Source organism: Scyliorhinus canicula, chromosome 9, assembly GCF_902713615.1.
Source record: "Scyliorhinus canicula chromosome 9, sScyCan1.1, whole genome shotgun sequence".
NCBI classification, from domain to species: domain Eukaryota; kingdom Metazoa; phylum Chordata; class Chondrichthyes; order Carcharhiniformes; family Scyliorhinidae; genus Scyliorhinus; species Scyliorhinus canicula.
This window is the reverse complement of record NC_052154.1, coordinates 102,182,997-102,204,542: the sequence shown is the minus strand read 5'-3', so window position 1 is coordinate 102,204,542 and position 21,546 is coordinate 102,182,997. Positions and strand designations below refer to the sequence as shown.

The following is a 21,546-nucleotide window of genomic DNA, read 5'->3' as shown; positions in this document are numbered from 1 at the left end:
AGCCTCGCGTCCCTCAAAGTGGACCCCCCTTCCTTGTTTGCGAACCTCACCCCGGATTGCAAACCCGTCGCCACTAGGAGCAGACGATACAGTGCCCAGGACCGGACCTTCATCAGGTCCGAGGTCCAGAGGCTACTAAAGGAAGGAGTCATCGAGGCCAGCAACAGTCGCTGGCGAGCCCAAGTGCTGGTAGTTCGGACTGGGGAGAAAAACCGAATGGTCATTGACTACAGTCAGACCATCAACAGGTTTACGCAGCTAGACGCGTACCCCCTCCCTCGTATTTCGACCTGGTTAACAGGATCGCGAAGTACAAAGTCTTCTCCACAGTGGACCTTAAGTCCGCCTATCACCAGCTTCCCATCCGCGCGGGGTGACCGCAAGTACACCGCGTTCGAGGCAGATGGGCGCCTCTATCACTTTCTAAGTGTTCCATTCGGTGTCACAAATGGGGTCTCGGTCTTCCAACGGGAGATGGACCGAATGGTTGACCAATACGGTTTACGGGCGACCTTCCTGTATCTTGATAACGTCACCATCTGCGGACACGACCAGCAGGACCATGACATCAACCTCCAAAAATTCCTCCGTACCGCAAAACTCCTTAACTTCACATATAGAACATAGAACATAGAACAGTACAGCACAGAACAGGCCCTTCGGCCCTCGATGTTGTGCCGAGCAATGATCACCCCACTCAAACACACGTATCCACCCTACACCCGCAACCCAACAACGCCCCCCCCCAACCTTACTTTTTAGGACACTACGGGCAATTTAGCATGGCCAATCCACCTAACCCACACATCTTTGGACTGTGGGAGGAAACCAATATAATAAGGATAAGTGCGGTTTTCGCACCGACCGTCTAGCCATCCTCGGCTACGTAGTGCGTAACGGAGTGATAGGCCCCGATCCCGAACGCATGTGCCCCCTGATGGAACTCCCTCCCCCCAACTCCCTCAAATCCCTTTAACGCTGTCTGGGCTTCTCTTATTACGCCCAATGGGTCCCGAACTACACCGCCAAAGCCCGCCCCCTCATCCAATCCAACACTTTTCCACTGTTGATGGAGGCCCGCCAGGCCTTTAGCCGCATCAAAGCGGATATCGCAAAGGCCACGATGCGTGCTATCGACGAGTCCCTCCCATTCCAGGTCGAGAACGACGCGTCTGATGTAGCTCTGGCGGCCACACTCAACCAAGCGGGCAGATCCGTGGCCTTCTTCTCCCGGACCCTCTACGCTTCGAACGCCGCCATTCCTCGGTGGAAAAGGAGGCACAGGCCATAGTTGAAGCTGTGCGATACTGGAGGCACTATCTGACCGGCAGGAGGTTCACTCTCCTCACAGAGCAGCGGTCAGTGGCCTTCATGTTTGACAATGCACAGAGGGGAAAGATCAAGAATGACAAGATCTTGCGCTGGCAGATCGAGTTGTCCACGTACAACTACGATATCTTGTATCGTCCTGGGAAGCTCAATGAGCCTCCCGATGCCCTATCCCGCGGTACCTGCGCCAGCGCGCAGATTGACCGCCTCTGCTCCCCCCCCTGCCATCCAGGGGTCACCCATTTTTACCACTTTATTAAGACCCGCAACCTGCCCTACTCCATTGAGGAGGTCAGGACCGTGACCAGGGATTGCCACATTTGTGCAGAGTGCAAACCACACTTCTACCGCCCCGAGCAAGCGCATCTGCTAAAGGCGCCCCTCCCTTTCGAATGTCTTAGTATGGACTTCAAGGGTCCCCTCCACTCCAACAACCGCCACACCTACTTCTTAAGCGTGATTGACGAGTACTCCCGCTTCTCTTTCGCCATCCCCTGCCCCGACATGACCACGACAACTGCCATCAAGGCCCTCCTCTCCATTTTCTCCCTGTTTGGTTACCCCGCGTACATCCACAGCGACCGGGGGGTCCTCCTTTATGAGCGACGAGCTGCGTCAATTCCTGCTCAGCAGGGGCATCGCCTCTAGCAGGACGACCAGTTATAACCCTCGGGGTAACGGGCAGGTCGAGCCAGAGAATGGCACAGTCTGGAAGACCGTCCTACTGGCCCTACGGTCTAGAGATCTCCCTATCTCCCACTGGCCAGAGGTCATCCCCAACGCCCTCCATTCAATTCGGTCTCTCCTCTGCACTGCCACAAACCAAACGCCTCATGAACGTCTTCTTGTTTTCCCTAGGAAGCCGTCCTCCGGATCCCCACACCTGACTTGGCTGGCCACACCCGGGCCCACCTTGCTCCAGAAGCACGTGCGGGTGCACAAGTCCGACCCGTTGGTGGGACGAGTCCAGTTACTCCACGCTAACCCGCAGTACGCGTACGTGGAGTATCCCGACGGTAGGCAGGACACGGTCTCCCTTCGAAGCCTGGCACCCGCCGGTGTGCGGCCCCAACCCCCCACATCAATACACTCCGCCCAGTCCCACCCCACCCCCCCCCCCCCCCCCCCCCCCCCGGCGCCCCCGCAACCCAGCGCACAGGAACCCCCTCCCCTGGCCAGAGCTTCTCTAGCATCGACCAGGGGTACGGACACAGGATCACGACCGCCGCTCCCGGAGTCAAGGACGGCCACTGGCCCGATGTCACCGGCACCGCTGCGACGGTCCAGCAGAACATCGAGGGCGCCCGACAGACTGATCGCGTCAATCTGATGTTCCACTGGACTTTTATCGGTCTCCTTGTGTCATTCAGAGTTCCAATATACAAGTTGCACATGTTTTTTGTTTTTTTTCTAATTATGTACTGTTCATTGCCGTTCTTGTATCTGCACAGTCGTCGCGAGCCAGTGGGCAGCCACCATTTACCTCGGTACACCTCGTTCTCTCTAGTCATACCACCAGTCCAACAGCCCCCCCCCCCTTCTTACTCCTGCCCCCCCCCCCGGCTTCTTTCTCCACAAGGGGTGAATGTGGTGGTATGACTATGAGGTTTACGGTACATATCTGCCATTAGTGCAGAGCACTCGCTGCCCTTTGGCTCAGGTCGGTCATGTACCTCTCTGCTGATTGTTTGAGGCTAGTCATGTAACTGCTCACCCATTGGCCGAGAGGCAAGTAGTCCCGCCTACGAGGTGGGGTATAAGAACCCGTAGGACCCGGCAGTTGGCCTTTCTCTGTAAGTCGACTGCCGGGCACACAACTAGTTGATTAAAGCCTGATATATGGAACTTCTTAACGACTCGAGTCCAATTGATGGTACATCACAGGTCACATGATCTTGGTCAAAAGACTGCATGATGTGTCTGTACCACCACCTGCTGTTTGGAGGTTGCACACCTTCCAACTATGACATCGCCCATAGGCATATCACCACATCCCCCTTCCTAACAAAACATTAAGATAATTTTGTTTTTTACAGCTAACATTAAACATTAAACTTTATACATTCATTATAAGTAGCTGTAAAGTGAACAAGTTTTACTAAAGTGTTCATAAACATGCTGTGCCTGACAAGTGTCCATTTTCTTTGTACGGCTCTCATTCTTTCGAGTTGTTGCCCACCTCGTCGGAGACTGGTTTATTTGCCTCTCTTGCACTTCGCCCTGTGCCTTTGAAAGGCCTGTGTCCAAGGCTGCCATACTTGTGTTACCAATCGCTTTCTCTTCCCCTTTCTTGCATGATGTTGCTTGTGTCTTGAGATTATTTTCATTGCTGGTTCGTTTGTGGGATGAGGTAGTTCTCTCAGTCTTTTCTTTTTTCTCTTAATTTTTAGTACATGGTGATGTATTTTGGTATATCTCTTGGTTGTGTTTTTTTTTGTATCAGCCTCTGTGTGGTGCTGGTTGTCGTGTGTTGAGTTGTGTCATGGGAGTGTTCCTTGAAGAAATGGTTTTGTCTTTTCACATGGCTTCAGTGATGTCATTGTGTGGGTGGAGCTGGGCTATGGCTCTGAGTTTTTAGGTTGGGAGCTGACTATGGCTCTGAGTTTTACTTTTGTTTTGTGTTTGAACTGGTTTGTACTGCACAGGTCGAAAAGAAGGGTTTCTCTATCTGCATTAAAAGCTGTTTCCAGACTGCTTGATAACTTAAAAGTGATAACTGTTTTCTGGAAGGAAATCAAACATGCTGTTTTGGAAAGGAAACATGAGTGTCCATCCCAAGTCTTAAAGACAGTAAGAATGCTATGTGCTGGACCACACCTTTGAAAAGGGGTTTCTGGTTTATGGAATATTGTTACTAAATTGGAACAGTAAAGGGGCAATTTATTAAGGGTTATACATAGAGTACTGTAGCTATGTAGGGTCTTTATGTTTGTAGTTTACAATAATTCTTACTTGTGTGTTTATACAAATGTTAACTAAATTCGTACAATAAAGCTTATTTTTGGATTAAAAGCATCTAAGCCAGGGGTGGGCAAACTACGGCCCGCGGGCCGCATGCGGCCCGCCAAAGGTATTTCTGCGGCCCACCAAGTCATTTAAAAAAAAAAAAAATTTTTTTTTTTTTTTTTTTAATTTTTTTTTTTTAATTTTTTTTTTAAAGGTTAATGGGTGGGGGGGCTGTTGGGTTACTTACTGGCATAGGGTGGATACGTTGACTTGAGTAGGGTGATCATTGCTTGGCACAACATCGAGGGCCGAAGGGCCTGTTCTGTGCTGTACTGTTCTATGTTCTATATGAGGCGCCCAGAATCATAACCGGGTGAAGTAATTATTTTACTTAATATACTATGCGGCCCTTTGTGAATTGTGAATTTCTGAATGCGGCCCTTGCACGGAAAAGTTTGCCCACCCCTGATCTAAGCACTCTGTTGAATAATATCTGAAAGGCATGCTCTTGTGCTCATTGTAACCAAAATCAATAAACATTTAAAGGTCAGGTGAACTCCATAATATACTTTGGTGTTTTCTGAACCCTGGCCCATAACAGTTGTTTGCAGAGGTTTGGACATCGCATCATCTCTGGGTGGTGTAACCACGCCCACTTCTGTGACCTCATTGATATGCTGGATCACCTCGGTTTCTAGTGCTGGCATGAAGGATGGAACTGAGATTGTCGGTTTCACCTCTTCTTTGCATACTGGAGCATCGATGACTTGCTCTTCGTTACTGGAGATGATTATGCTTTCTGGCTGAACTGATCCAGGTACTGGGCGTTCTTGCTCAAACTTGCAAATGTGCAAGTGATCTGTGGAGCTGCATAATGAGATAGTCGTTAAGACGTCCTCAGAGGCAGTGTCAGAGTTACCTAGTATTGCAATCTCCACATCGCTGTAATCAGCATCTTCAGCTATGTCCTCCCATTCGCCATCGGTGTCGGGACTGCTTGGGACTAAATTTCCAAGATTGGGATGACTTCTTGCATTTCTGGTTCCAGCAATAGCTGATCTTCGGTTGTATCAGCAGCTTCAATTTGTACATGCGCCATTTCCAAACTCCCGCTCTCCACAGAGTCTAGCGCAGCCTGGGCATCCCCCATGACCACCTCGTCATTGCTTGCAATGGGAGTGGATTTCCTCCGGGTGCTCCGGTTTCTTCCCACAGTCAAAAGATGTGCAGGTTAGGTGGATTGGCCATGATAAATTGCCCTTAGTGTCCAAAATTGCCCTTAGTGTTGGGTGGGGTTACTGGGTTATGGGGATAGGGTGGAGGTGTTGACCTTGGGTAGGGTGCTCTTTCACTAAAGTTGTCACTTTAGGGTCAACGTCATAACGAATGAATGCATCATCCAGCATTAACTTCGATTTGAGTACGGTCATAAAGGTTTTCAGGGAGTTCTGATTATCTTCTTTCTTTGTTAAGATTGTGTTTCCATCTTTGATTCAGTTTTCTGGTTTATCGTCACGATGAGATTGATGAAAAACTGTTCTTCCTTATTTATTTCATCTACTGCATGCACCGCTCATGCATGGTCCATTGTGGAACGCACAAAATATTGTTTTGCAAGGTGCCAACATGGCCGCACCTGGAACAAATTTTTCCAAAGGCTGGACATTGCCGCAGAACATGTTGAGTGCCACGTTTTTGGCACAAGATGGCAGTGGAGGGTCCTGTCTGCCACTTAAAATGGACGCCCGCACTGAGACCACGTTTCTTCATGACATGCGTTACAGCACATATGGCATTGGCTTCTTGTTCCATGTTGGCGCCAAACATTTTTGAGCAGTGTGCCTATTCTTTGTGTAGTTATCTCGCTCACCGTGGCAAATCGTCACTGCCTTTTACAGCACCAAATCTTCCTCCCACAATAATATCAGCTGAAGCTTATCGAGTAAACTCAAGACAATTTGGTTGCAGATTCACAAAGATTTCAGATCACTGAAGTTGCACGACTGGGCTTTCAGCATTAAGGACGTGACAAAACTGTCAAATGATTTGCCTGGTCTCTGGGTAGGCGTACGGAACATATATCTCTCAAATGTTTTATTCTTCTTAGGGGAACAATGCTTATCGAAGTGCTTCAACACTTCATCAAATTTCAGAGAATTTTACAATACAGAAGGAGGCCATTTGGACCATCGTGTCTGCACCGGCTCTTGGAAGGAGCACCCTACTTAAGCCCACACCTCCACCCTATCCCTGTAACCTAGTAACCCCACCGAACCTTTTTGGACACTAAGGGCAATTTAGTATAGCCAATCCACCTAACCTGCACACCGGAGCACCCAGAGGAAACCCACGCAGATGTGGGGAGAACGTGCAGACTCCGCACAGACGGTGACCCAAGCCGGGAATCGAACCTGGGACCCTGGAGTTGTGAAGTAATTGTGCTAACCACTGTGCTACCGTGCTTCTCAAATTTCTTGTGATCATCCTCATTATCAAACACAAACGAGTTATACAGTTCGAACGCTTCTGGACCTGCCACTTTTAGCAGCAACGCAATTCGCTTTTCATCAGGCTGGGCCAGTAGGCCCACGCCGCAACGTAAAGTTCGAACTGCTGAGAGACTAGGTGAAATCTTTGACAGATTTGGCTACGCTGAACTACTCATGAGCGATAATAGGCCACAGTTCATTTCACAAGAGTTTATACGCCACTTGAAGGAGAACAGAATTCAACACATCTGACATTTATCATCCTGCCACAGATGGATTGGCAGAATGTTTGTACAGACGATGAAACATTCATTGAATGTAACTAGAGAACAAAGATAATTGTCTGAATGCTTGAGCAGTTTCTTTTTTTTAAAATAATTTTTATTGAAGAAATTTTTCAAAATACAAACATTTTAACCCTCCCTACATTTACATTTAAATTATAACAAAACAAAGTCAAACCCCCCTACTTAACAAAAAAAAAAGAGAAAAGTCCCCCTCCCCCCTACTCGCGCGTCCCCCCCCCCCCCCCCCCCCCCGCCGGCGAACCGACAGTCAGATCAACTTATCATTTCTAGCAGCGTCCTCGGGCAGGCCTTGCCCGTGCCACCACCGCTACCGTACTTCCTTCGTCTTTGTCCCCCCTCCCCCCCCTCCCTCCCGCCCTCCCCTCCCCTCCCGGGTTGCTGCTGTCACGGCCTCAGTTTCTATCTCTGATCCAAAAGGTCTAGGAAGGGTTGCCATCGCCTGAAAAACCCCTGCACCGACCCTCTCAGGGCGAATTTGATCCTTTCCAATTGGATGAAGTTTGCCATGTCGTTTAACCAGGTGTTAACACTCGGAGGCCTTTCGTCCCTCCACTGAATCAAGATCCTCCTCCGAGCCACCAGGGACGCAAAAGCTAATATTCCAGCCTCCCTCGCCTCCTGTACCCCCGGTTCCACCCCAACCCCGAAGATCGCAAGTCCCCATCCTGGCTTGACCCTGGACCCCACCACTCCCGAAACCATCCCTGCCACCCCCTTCCAGAACTCCTCCAGTGCCGGACATGCCCAAAACATATGTGCATGATTCGCAGGGCTTCCCGAACATCTAATACACCTGTCTTCACCCCCGAAAAACCGACTCATCCTTGTCCCCGTCATGTGGGCTCTATGCAGTACCTTAAATTGAATGAGACTTAGTCTCGCACATGACGACGACGAGTTGACCCTCTCCAGGGCGTCTGCCCATGTCCCGTCCTCTATCTGTTCCCCCAGCTCTAACTCCCACTTATCTTTCAGCTCCACTACTGGTACCTCCTCCACCTCCTGCATAATCTTATAGATGTCCGAGATCTTCCCCTCCCCGACCCAGACCCCTGATAGCACCCTGTCACTCACCCCCCTGTCGGGAAGCGCGGGGAACCCCTCTACCTGTCGTCTGGCAAATGCCTTCACTTGGAGGTACCTGAACGTGTTCCCCGGGGGGAGCCCAAATTTCCCCTCCAGCTCTCCCAGGCTCGCAAACCTCCCCTCTATAAACAAGTCCCTCAGTTGTCTAATACCCGCCCTCTGCCAGCTCTGGAATCCCCCTCCTGTGTTTCCCGGCGCAAATCTGTGGTTCCCTCTTAGTGGTGCCCCTATCAGACCTCCCACTTCCCCCCTGTGTCGCCTCCACTGCCCCCAGATCTTGAGGGTGGCCGCCACCACCGGGCTCGTGGTATACCTCGTGGGAGGGAGCGGCCATGGTGCCGTTACCAGTGCCCCTAAGCTTATGTTGCCGCAGGACGCCCTTTCCATGCGCTTCCAGGCTGCCCCCTCCCCTTCCATCATCCACTTTCGCACCATCGATGTATTTGCCGCCCAGTAATATCCTGAAAGGTTGGGTAACGCCAGCCCTCCACTATCCCTACTCCGCTCCAAAAAGACCCTTCTAACTCTCGGGGTGCCATGTGCCCACACATACCCCATGATACTACTCGTTACCTTCTTGAAAAAGGCCCTGGGGAGGAAGATGGGCAGACACTGGAACAAAAACAAGAACCTCGGGAGGACCGTCATTTTAACTGACTGCACCCTCCCTGCCAGCGACAGCGGCACCATGTCCCACCTCTTAAACTCCTCCTCCATCTGTTCCACCAGTCTGGAAAAGTTCAACTTGTGGAGGGTCCCCCAGTTCTTTGCCACCTGCACCCCCAAATACCTAAAACTTTTACCTGCTCTTTTGAAGGGGAGCCTCCCAATTCCCTCCCCTTGGTCTCCCGGGTGTATTACAAAGACCTCACTTTTCCCCAGATTTAATTTATACCCCGAAAAGTCCCCGAACTCCGCTAGTATCCCCATTACCTCCGGCATTCCCCCCTCCGGGTCTGCCACATACAACAACAAATCATCCGCATAGAGCGAGACCCGATGTTCCTCCCCTCCCCTTGTCAGTCCTCTCCACCCCCCTGAACCCCTCAGTGCCATCGCCAACGGCTCAATCGCTAATGCAAAGAGTAAGGGGGATAGGGGACATCCCTGCCTAGTACCTCGATGGAGCCCAAAATATTCTGACCTCCTCCCATTTGTTACCACACTTGCCATCGGAGCTGAATAGAGCAGTTTTACCCACTTGATAAATCCCTCCCCAAACCCAAACCTTTCCAACGTCTCCCACAAGTATTCCCACTCCACCCTGTCAAATGCCTTCTCCGCGTCCAACGCTACCACTATCTCCGCCTCCCCTTCCACTGCTGGCATCATAATCACATTCAACAATCTCCGGACATTTGTGTTAAGTTGGCGTCCCTTCACGAACCCCGTCTGGTCTTCATGGATTACCCCTGGCACACAGTCCTCTATCCTGGTTGCCAGGACCTTTGCTAACAGCTTGGCGTCAACATTCAGGAGGGAGATGGGCCTGTAGGACCCGCACTGGACCGGGTCCTTGTCCCGCTTCAAAATCAAGGAGATCAGGGCCTGCGACATTGTCGGGGGCAGAACCCCCCCCCTCGCGCGCCTCATTAAAGGCTCGCACCAGCGCTGGACCCACCAAGTCCACAAATTTCCTGTAAAACTCCACCGGGAACCCATCCGGCCCCGGCGCCTTCCCCGCCTGCATCTGGCCTATCCCTTTAATTAGCTCCTGCAGCTCTATCGGCGCCCCCAACCCTTCTACCAGCTCCTCCTGTACCTTTGGGAACCCCAGTTTGTCGAGAAAGTTCTTCATTCCCCCTCTCCTCTTCGGCGGTTCAGACCTATACAATTCCCTATAGAAGTCCCTAAAGACCCTATTCACCTCTTGCCCCTTCTGCACTACGTCCCCACCCCTCTCTCTCACTCCCCCAATCTCTCTGGCTACATCTCGCTTACGAAGCTGGTGTGCCAGCATCCTGCTCGCCTTTTCCCCGTACTCATACGCCGCACCCTGCGCCCTTCTCCACTGCATTTCCGCCTTCCTAGTGGTCAATAGGTCGAACCTGGCCTGCAAGCTACGCCGCTCCCTTAATAGCCCCTCCTCTGGTGCCGCCGCATATTTCCTATCTACTTCTAGGAGCTCCCCCACCAGCCTCTCCCTTTCCTGCCTCTCCTTCCTCTCTCTGTGTGCCCTTATGGAGATCAGCTCTCCTCTAATCACTGCTTTCAAGGCCTCCCAGACCGTCCCCACCTGCACCTCACCTGTGTCATTCGTACCCAGATAGTTCTCAATGCCCGTTCTCACCCTTCTGCACACCTCTTCGTCCGCCAACAGCCCTACATCCAGGCGCCACAACGGGCGTTGATCCCGCGCCTCCCCCATGTCCACGTCCACCCAATGTGGTGCATGGTCCGATATCGCAATGGCCGAGTACTCCGTGTCCTGCACTCTCGGTATCAGCCCCCTGTTCAATACGAAAAAATCGATCCTAGAGTACACTCTGTGGACGTGGGAGAAAAAAGAATACTCCCTCGCCCTAGGCCTACCAAATCTCCATGGGTCTACCCCTCCCATCTTCTCCATGAACCCCCTTAACACCTCTGCCGCTGCCGGCCTCCTATTCGTCCTGGAACTCGATCTATCCAGCCCAGGGTCTAACACCGTATTAAAGTCCCCTCCCATGATCAGGCCCCCTGCCTCCAGTCCCGGGATGAGGCCCAGCAGGCGCCTCATAAAACCCGCGTCGTCCCAGTTCGGGGCATACACATTTACCAGTACCACATTCTCTCCCTGCAACCTACCCCTCACCATCACGTACCTACCCTCCTTGTCTGCCACCACCTCTGCCGCCACAAACGACACCCTCTTTCCCACCAAAATCGCCACCCCCCGGTTCTTGATATCCAAGCCTGAGTGGAACACCTGTCCCACCCACCCCCTTCTCAGGCGGACCTGATCTGCTACCCTCAAATGAGTCTCCTGCAGCATTGCTACATCAGCCTTCAGTCCCTTCAGGTGTGAGAAGACCCTTGATCTTTTGACCGGCCCATTCAGCCCCCTTACGTTCCACGTGATCAATCGGATCGCAGAGCGACCCGTCCCTACTCCCTGTCGATTAGCCATGTCTTGTCCCTTGCTCGCCCCGGGTCATCCCTCCTTTTCTGACCCGCTTCCCATAGCGATGGCCCCCCCCCCCACCCCCCCGGCTCTCCCCTTCTCGTCCCTGGTCTTTCCAGCAGCAACCCGGTGTCCCCCCCCCAGCCCCCCCCCCCCCCCCCCCCCCCCCCCCCCCCCCCCCCCTGGCTAGGACCCCTCCTAGCCGCGATGTACCCAACATCGTACGCCCGAGAGTCAGCTGGTCTCCGCTGACCCGGCTGCTCCTGCCACATTCCGACTCCTCCCGGTTCACCCCATCTGCGCCCATGAAAGATCCCCTTTAAACCCCCCAGAGAAAGACCCGCATAATCAACCCGCTCCCCCCCGTCCCGTCTCCCCAACTTAACGATATAAATACCCAATGGCAACTAAATACATAAATACTTAACTACATACTTAAATAACAAAATAATTAACTAGCTATCAACTAACAGTGTGCCCAACCATCACCCTCCATCAAACAGTATAAATAACCGCAGATAACCATAACCCGAAAAGAAAAAAAAGAACAAAAAACCCCCCCAAGCCCCCAAAGGAAAAGGGTAAGAGGGGTAAATAACTAAGGGAAATTGGAAACGGGAAGAAACACCCCATAAGAAGCCAACGACCCACAATAGAGATTTCAACAGTACAAATACAGAAACCCCCAACAACTCGAAACCTTCAAGACATTCAGAAAAGTCAACCGTTCGAGAAAAAACACCCCAAACAATCCACGAAACTGTTACCCAGTTCCGACCTGGCCTGAAAAAGAAAAGGGCCACTTGCTCAATCAAGAGTCCCCAGGCGGCTACGACCGCCAGTGCTCCCAGGTTTTAGTTCGTGTCCAACTTTTCCTCTTGTACAAAGGTCCAGGCCTCCTCTGGGGACTCGAAATAATGATGTTGGTCCTTGTAGGTGACCCACAAGCGCGCCGGCTGCAGCATTCCAAATTTGATCTTTTTCGCGTGTAGCACCGCCTTTGTCCGGTTGTACCGGGCCCGCCGCTTTGCCACCTCCGCACTCCAGTCCTGGTACACCCTTACCGTCGAGTTCTGCCACTTGCTGCTTTTCTCCCTTTTTGCCCACCTCAGGACTTTCTCTCGATCACCTAGCCGCTGGAACCGCACCAGCTCCGCCCTCGGGGGCTCGTTTGCCCTAGGCCTCCTGGCCATGACCCGGTATGCCTCTTCCAATTCCAGGGGCGCCGGACCGGCCCCTTCCCCCATCAGGGAGCTCAACATCTCCGCCACATATCCCGGGAGATCCGACCCCTCCAGGCCTTCTTCCAGGCCCAGGATCCTCAAATTTTTCCTCCTCATCCGAGTGTCCAGCTCCTCGAAGCGGCTCTGCCACTTCATGTGGAGTGCCTCGTGCACCTCCACCTTTGCCCCGATGACTGTGGCCTCCTCCTCCCTCGCGGTCATCTCCTGCTGCAGCTCTTTAATCGACGCCTCTTGGATCGCCTGGGCTCCCACCAACCTGGTGGCCGTCGCGTTCATGGACTCTAAGAGCTCCCCTTTCATCTCCGTGAAAAAACGGAGGAAAGCGGCCTGCTGCTCCTCCGCCCATTTCTTCCATTCCTCCGATGCGCCGCCGGCCGCCATTTTTATTTTCTTCCCCCGCTTTTTTTGGGGAGCTGCTGCCGTTTTTCTTGCCGCTCCACTCCGGGTACCGACCATAAAATCGGTCTAGTTCTCCTCAGGGGACCTTCCCCCACCGGGATTCATCTTTTCAGCACCGTTGGGGCCCTCCAATTGGCCCAAAAACACCTTTGTCGCAGGAGCTTCCAAATGTGCGGCTTAGCTAGTCATAGCCGCAACCGGAAGTCCCTTGAGCAGTTTCTACTCATGTACAGGAATAATGTACATTCAACAATAGGGGCTGGTTTAGCTCACTCAGCTAAATCGCTGGCTTTTAAAGCAGGCCAGCAGCACGGTTCGATTCCCGTACCAGCCTCCCCGGAGAGGCTCCGGAATATGGCGACTAGGGGCTTTTCACAGTAACTTCATTGAAGCCTACTCGTGACAATAAGCGATTTTCATTTTCATTTCAAACCAAGTTTCTCCAGTGTTGCTCATGGTTACGCATCAACTACGCACAGTATTCAATTTACAAGAACCACACAAAGTAAAATAAGTTGTCGAGCAGAAGCAGCAAGATCTGGTCATACGGCAGGGAAGCAATGGGAACCATGTAGTTTATCGCCAGGTTCAAGAGGTTCTGGCAAGGAACTTTATCACAAGTGAAAAGTGGATACCTGCCGCCATCTTAGCACAGACAAGATCAGTCTCGTATACCGTATGACCCACTTCAATTTGCATACCGTTGCAACCGGTCCACATCAGACGCCATTTCCCTGGCCCTACACTCATCCCTAGAGCATCTCGAAAACAAGGACTCCTACATCAGACTCCTATTTATTGACTACAGCTCCGCCTTCAACACCATAATCCCAGCCAAGCTCATATCAAAGCTCCAAAACCTAGGACTTGGCTCTCCACTCTGCAACTGGATCCTTGACTTTCTGACCAACAGACCACAGTCAGTAAGAATGAACACCAACACCTCCTCCCCAATAGTCCTCAATACCGGTGCCCCACAAGGCTGCGTACTTAGCCCCCTACTCTACTCCCTGTACACACTCGACTGCGTGGCAAAACTTGGTTCCAACTCCATCTACAAATTTGCTGACGATACAACCATAGTGGGCCGGATCTCGAATAACGACGAGTCCGAATACAGGAGGGAGATAGAGAACCTAGTGGAGTGGTGTAACGACAACAATCTCTCCCTCAATGCCAGCAAAACTAAAGAGCTGGTCATCTACTTCAGGAAGCAAAGTACTGTACACACCCCTGTCATCATCAACGGAGCCGAGGTGGAGATGGTTAGCAGTTTCAAATTCCTCGGGGTGCACATCACCAAAAATCTATCCTGGTCCACTCACGTCGACGCTATCACCAAGAAAGCACAACAGCGCCTATACTTCCTCAGGAAACTAAGGAAATTCGGCATGTCCACATTAACCCTTACCAACTTTTACAGATGCACTATAGAAAGCATCCTATCGGGCTGCATCACAGCCTGGTATGGCAACTGCTTGGCCCAGGACCGCAAGGAACTTCAGAGAGTCGTGAATACCGCCCAGTCCATCACACAAACCTGCCTCCCATCCATTGATTCCATCTACACCTCCCGCTGCCGGGGGAAAGCGGGCAGCATAATCAAGGATCCCTCCCACCCAGCTTACTCACTTTTCCAACTTCTTCCATCGGGCAGGAGATTCAGAAGTCTGAGCACATGAACGAACAGACTCAAAAACAGCTTCTTCCCCACTGTCACCAGACTCCCAAATGACCCTCTTATTGACTGACCTCATTAACACTACACCCTGTATGCTTCAACCGATACCAATGCTTATGTAGTTACATTGTATATCTTGTGATGCCCTATTATGTAGTCTCATGTATTTTCTTGAATTTTGTTTAATTCCCTTTTCTTCAATGTACCGAATGATCGGTTGAGCTGCTTGCAGAAAAATACTTTTCACTGTACCTCGGTACACGTGACAATAAACAAATCCAATCCAATCCAATCCCAAGACAATATAATATGAAGCAGAAATGTGGATCAGCTGTTGGTGGCCAGAACCAATCTACCAGAGATAGAACTGACAGAAAGTCCAAATCAAGCTGTGCCTAGAGATGACCTGGACCTTCCTGAGAATCTGACATTAATTGAAGCAATTGGAGAAAGCAGCACCTCAGTTGAGAGCAAGACACCGAGTCAACCTCAGAACACTAAATCGACTCCGGACGACATCCAATCCAAGCCAAACACACCAGAGGTTACAGCAAGCACTAAAGGGTAGGCGCCTGAGGTTCGCTCACAACCACTTTGGGAACTGTTGTAGATGAAGGCAAAGTCTGCACGAGAGGCCAGGCTGACAGGATAGAACTCCAATCCCCGCAAAGTCTCCTTCCCTGACTGCTGCCATTGTCATTGTTTGAACACCTGAGGCCTGCGTACTTGATTCTAAAACCACCATAATCAGTGTGACTACAAGGGAGTTACAGAGAGTGTCAGTGTGATTGTGAAGGAGATAGAGAGAGGGTCAGTGCGACTACGATGGAATTACAGAGAGTGTCAATGTGACTACGAGAGTTACAATGAGTGTCAGTGTAATCTGTGAGGGAGTTACAGAGTGTCAGTGTAATCTGTATGGTAGTTACAGAGAGTGCCAGTGTGAATGCGAGACAATTATTGGGAATGCCAAGGTGCTGCAAGGGAGTTATGGAGTGTTAGCATGAGCTGAGAGAAAGTTAGAGAATGTCAGAATAATCTGCGAGGAGTTTACAGAGTATCAGCTTTGAGGTGCAAGGGCATGTTAGGAAAAAGCATGAGCTTGAACTGTGAAGGAATTAGGAGATAATGAGAGTGAATTATGCGAAAACATTGGCACCACCTGTAAAGGAGTTAGAGAGTGTTAGATGGAACTGCTAGCTTTCCCATCCCCATTTTCTGAATGTGCCTTAACCATTTCAGCAAATTTAAAGTCTATCTGCTGGATTTTCACGTTAATGGAGCATATAGAAGTTATAGCCTTGTGCAGCCACCTTGTGAAAAATTGCTTTAAAAGACATGATTTTTATTCTGTGTGCATGGAGATGTGTGCATGGAGGTGTGTGCTGGAGTCAGGCCCTGAAACAGTTTGGAGTTTACCACAGGGGCTAGTTAAAATGCTTGTCTCGGTTCTCTGGGACCATGTCCCATCCATGCCAACCCATCCTCCCCAACCATACAAAATGACCTCTCATTGGCAACTCATAGAACTTACATGCCCATTCAGCCAGTATGCACACTGCACAGAACCAATGGACCTTATGGTATCAAAAACATGTGGAAAAGCTTAGAAAACAACCATTTATAACATCTGTTTTTAAAAATAGGCTCTTACTACTAACATATGAAAGTATCAATTAAGCAGACCTTTAAAGTATTCATAGCCGAAAATATGAACATTTTAAACTTCTTCATCTTTATCGAAACCTTGAACCATTAACAAAAATAGATCGAAGCAAAAAATTTTGGGATAAAATAGAAGCCTCGCCACCTGGAAGCCCCTGTTTCACCTCCATCAATCAATGATTAGCCTGGCGTGGAGCTACATCAATAAACTAATGGAAGTCTGGGGTCTCAGCCAAACATGCAAAGATGCATCCAACTGTAATGGAGCAAATCAGATGGAGAATGTAGGGTGCAGGCTTTTTGCCTGCAACCTTCTCCTGTGCTAACCAATATAGGGGACTCCAAGAAATGAGGAAAGAATCCCAGAATCATGTCCTGTCTGTCATGTTTAAAAGGTCCATAGAGTCTCCTGACTCCTTAAAATCGAACCCCACTTATTTTCACATCAGGGCTGTTTTTCAGTTTCAGATGTTTGGAAGCTTTTTGACAGCTTTTACCAGTTTTCTTGGCTGGCATGAAAGTGGGAAAATAAATTGAAGATCTCATTGGAGGAAAACTATATCCAATTACCGTGCAACAACAGAATTTAGAAACCCAAAGATAAACATGCCTTTTTTTTTTACCTCTATCTTCACAATAAAGCATTTAGGGAACTTTTGTTTCTTTTTCTTCTGGGTGAAAGCAGTATTGTAAATTGGATCATTATGACCATGATGGCAAAAGACCTTCACAGATCTACTTTCTCCCCTAAAGAGGTAATCGACAAATCCATTTGCAAGAAGATAGGCCCCTTTAATACTAACTATGAGAGCACCTTCATGTTGCAGTTTGCTTGATGATATAAATGCAGATTTCGGTTTTAACCACCAAAAATATTAATCTCTCCTTCCAACCATTAATTTATATTAATTGTTCAAACCCACTGGACAGTCAGTATATGACATAAGGGAACCAATGGATAACTAGAGGAATGATTTTACTAAATCTCTCCCGGCTTTAAGCCTTGGCTCTCAGCACAATATGATGGAGATTTAAGAACATACCAACTTGATTTTCTGTGCACAATGTAGCCACCTAAGATGGACACTGGGCTACAAAATGGAGAACTGCTAAGGCTGCAGGGAGAAAACAGTCTTAGCAAGGACAAGCAGTTTGCAGAAGGCTAATTAGCATTCTGCACGTACAGAAACCAGTTTATGGCCAGGTGCAGAATCTCAGCTAAAGGTGTAAATGGCAACAACGATTTACATAGTAATGAGGTGATCCAGATCCAGGCCCACACAATAGAAACATTTAGGTTTGAATGGATACTTTGTGTAGACGCCCAGACGAAACGGCACCATAAGTATCCATCACAAAGCACCATAGAGACCGCCCCACCCATCGAGAAGCGACCCTCAGATGGGGGGGTTTGGAAAATATCGATTGGGAGAAGACCCAATTGATACACGGCAGGTACAGACCGCCCCGAAGAGGCACGGACTTTGGGGGGACCTATAAAAGTAGACCCCGCACATGGTCCGGTCTGTTGTTTGGCTCCGGCTCTGCTGTTGTTTTTGGCTCCGGCTCTCTGCTGTTTTCATCGCTTTGCTGATACATCGCATCCTGACTCCAGTTCCATCACCAGCCGTTGAGCCACCAGCCATTGAACTGTAAGTGTCACCACGACGATCGCTACGTGATCCAGACTTGCTAGACCCTGACGACCTTTAATACCTGAGAGTTGCAGACCAAGAACGGGACGAAGGCCTCGCTCCCTGACCTTGCCTGTTCCTGTTTAGATAAGTATTTTAGTTGTTTAGTTTAGAAGTAACTTAGTCTCTTTAGCGTATGCATGTGTATTTATTATATTTGTTATAATAAATATCAATCGTTTGAACTTACTAATCGGTGTACAGATTTATTACTTTGAACCTGACCTTGATATACTTGTGAGGTGTCTAGATACGGCACCTGGCGACTCCTGAGCTGAATTACATACACAGAGCTGTAGTAGTGTTAAGCACACGGCCTTTAAACGGAGGCGTGTTAATACACTCCAATAAAACACATAACACTCAAGTAAAACGTGCAACAACGAGAAATATAATGGATGGAAAATAGGGGCAGTTGTTACACTTAGCTCTCAGTCTGCCCTTCCATCAACAAGGTTTCACAACCAACTGTCATTTTATAAACCTTGTATACCCTTAGATATGTGTTTTTATGACATCATCATCCACAGTCGCCGTATTTCTCACATTTTCTGTGTTTATTTTAGATTTCTAGCATTCACAGTATTTTGATTGGCGGGCCTGTTCCTGTGCTGTAATTTTCTTTGTTCTTTCCTAATTGTATGCCATTGTACATCAATATAAATTAAATAACAATCACTTTCAGTATTTTGTGTAGTTAATTCTATTTTTTTGTGCAGTTTGTGTTCTGTAGGCCGGTGGAACTGCACCAGTGAGCCGTGTACAGGGAGCTGTTCAGTTGAAGGAGGATCATTTGTCACTTCGTTTGATTCACGGAGATACAGATTTCATGGTGAATGCAAGTACTTGCTGGTCAAAGTAAGATAATTACATTCTAAATGGTTCCAATAGGGTGACAATTATTTTGTTCGGTTAATTTAAAAGATTAAACTTCCTGTTTCATTTTACTGGATCAACTAAGGTCCTGTCCCACTGATCAGCATCGGGAAACTCTGTGCTTCCAGAATTCTCTAAAACTCCTCTGTATTAGGTATCCACATGAGATTGCTTTTCTTTATTCTGTGAAGCCACTTCTCTGTGATAACAGTGTAGTTTCACATGGAGGTGATAAACCACTGTGTCTCCTACCTTTCTTTACATCGGTGGAGCAAAAATGCAGATGAGGAAACAGATTAATATCTCAGGTAAAGTAAAAGTGGACACATTTTGAGAACTATCGGAAGTTTTTGTTTTTTATTGCTATACAATACATGGATAACTCATTGCCTTGTTTTGGAAATTGCAATCCAGTTTTCTGAAATGTGTATATCCTCCCAAAGGGTTTGTGTCTGTTCAATATGCACTCATTCATCCCGCAAGAACAATTAAACTCAGTCCAGAGAGTTTAGGTACAGGCTGGCAGAGTAAACCTTGGGGTTGATGAAGTGCAACCAGGAATGTTAAGGAATTCCACCAAATAAAACTGTGCAGATCACCAGATTATTTAACTGAGATCACCTTGTAATTTAGGGCTATGGTGTGGAAGGTTACCTGGAACCAAATGGGGAAAATCCCAGCATCCAGTAGTGATCTGTCCTTTTAGCTTCCATGAAAAGACCAAGCTGGCTGATCAAGCATTAACACTACCCTGGACTATCGTTAGCCTGCTTGCTCAAGTATTATATTGTTAAACTTCAGAGGTGTATGGCAATTCCAAACTATTGCGTGAGTGTACGATGATGTCAGGATAGACGCCTAATATCTTCTGAAGCAATTTTACGTGCTTCCGAGTTGGACACGTGTCCACCCGAGCAACCCAAACTTCTGGCCCTCTTCACAAGTTACTTTCCTACCTATCTTTGTGTTATCAGAAAATTCAGAAATAGTACATTTGGTCCCTTCACCCAAGTCACATATATAAATTAAGAATAGTTGAGGCCCAGCAATGATCCCTGTGACACTCTACTCATCACATCCTGCCAACCCAAAAAAGACCCATTTATCACTATTTTGTGTCAGCTAACTAATCTAGCCATGCTAATATGTTACCCCAGACACCCGAACCCTTATTTTGCGTCGTAGACTTTGATGTGACACCTCGTCAAATGCCATCTGGAAATCTTAGAACACCGCATGCACAGCTTCCTCTTCATCCAATTCTTTGTCACTTTTTGAAGGAACTCCAATAAATTAGTCAAACATGATTTCCCTTTCACAAAACCATGTTGACTCTGCTTGATTGCATTGATATTTCTAAGTACCACACTTAACCTTCTTAATAATAGATTCTAGCAATTTCTCTGCAACGTATGTTAAGCTAACTAGCCTGTAGTTTCCTGATTGCTGCCTTCTTCCTGTCTTGAATAGAGGAGTCAAATTTACCATTTCCAATCTGATGGGACCTTTCCAGAATCTACTATTCCAATTTTCGAAATGTCCTACTTCTACTTCCTTGATAATGGACTCCAGCACTTTTCCAATGACAATGTTTGGCTAACTGGCCTGTAATTTCATGTTTTTTTGACTAAAGGCTTTGTATTTGTGGTTTTCCAATCCACTGGCACCTTTCCAGAATCTAGAGAATTTTGGAGGATTAAAACCATTGCATCTGCCATCTCTGCAGCCACTTCTTTTAATACCCTAGAATATAGGCCATCTTATCTGGGGGAATTGTCAGCCTTAAAGTTCATTAATTATTTTTTTCCTAGTCCTTGTTACACTCGTGAAACTGATTTTTTTGTCCCTGGATTTTTTTATTGTACTAATTTCAGATATATTGCATGGTTGTTAGCTTAAATGCTTTACAGCTCCAGGGTCCCAGGTTCAATTCCCGGCTGGGTCACTGTCTGTGTGGAGTCTGCACGTCCTCCCCGTGTCTGCGTGGGTTTCCTCCGGGTGCTCCGGTTTCCTCCCACAGTCCAAAGATGTGCGGGTTAGGTGGATTGGCCATGCTAAATTGCCCGTAGTGTCCTAAAAAAGTAAGGTTAAGGGGGTTACGGGTATAGGGTGGATACGTGGGTTTGGGTAGGGTGATCATTGCTCGGCACAACATCGAGGGCCGAAGGGCCTGTTCTGTGCTGTACTGTTCTATGTTCTATATGTATTTGGCACAATAAGGGTTAAAAGCCTGGGTGAGTGTCTGTATGACTGCTGCAGTAGTGTTTTAAAAATCCTGGTTTGTAAGACAGCTAGGCTTTTTGGAGCCAGAGGTGTGGTTAAAACATTGTAAAAGTTTGGGTGAATGGACTTTTATGGTTCCCTGCAGAATAGTTCATTACAGACATTCAGTTTAGTGAGATGATGGAGTTAATGGGAGGAGCCAAGGGCTGAAGCAGTCAGGTGTTGTGGTTCAGTGTTAGTTCAGGTCTACCTTTTCAAATAGTCTCAAAAGATATCGCTTTACAGCAAGTATTCCTGAGTCTGCTAATTGTATTTAACAGTGTATTTAAAATTGCACCCCACTGACCATCCACCTTGGGCCCTGGTTCTGCAGAGTGCCACTGGCTTTATAGGTGCACCCAACCCTCCGCCATACCTCCCCACTCGGCCACCACCTGCTGGAACCAGTGCAACATCAACTGTAGCCCCTATGGGGGCGCTGGGCAGGGGAAACAGAATGTACC

At 48.7% G+C, this 21,546-nt stretch overlaps 1 protein-coding gene across 1 annotated transcript in view; it reads left to right on the top strand.

The window, feature by feature from the left end:
* LOC119971581 (mucin-6-like) overlaps positions 1 to 21,546 on the top strand; it is a 246,839-nt gene that overhangs the window by 125,352 nt on the left and 99,941 nt on the right. Inside the window, exon 12 of the mRNA XM_038807348.1 lies at positions 18,664 to 18,802. Within this exon, the coding sequence (XP_038663276.1) occupies positions 18,664 to 18,802 (139 nt within the window). The remainder of the gene's footprint in view (positions 1 to 18,663; positions 18,803 to 21,546) is intronic.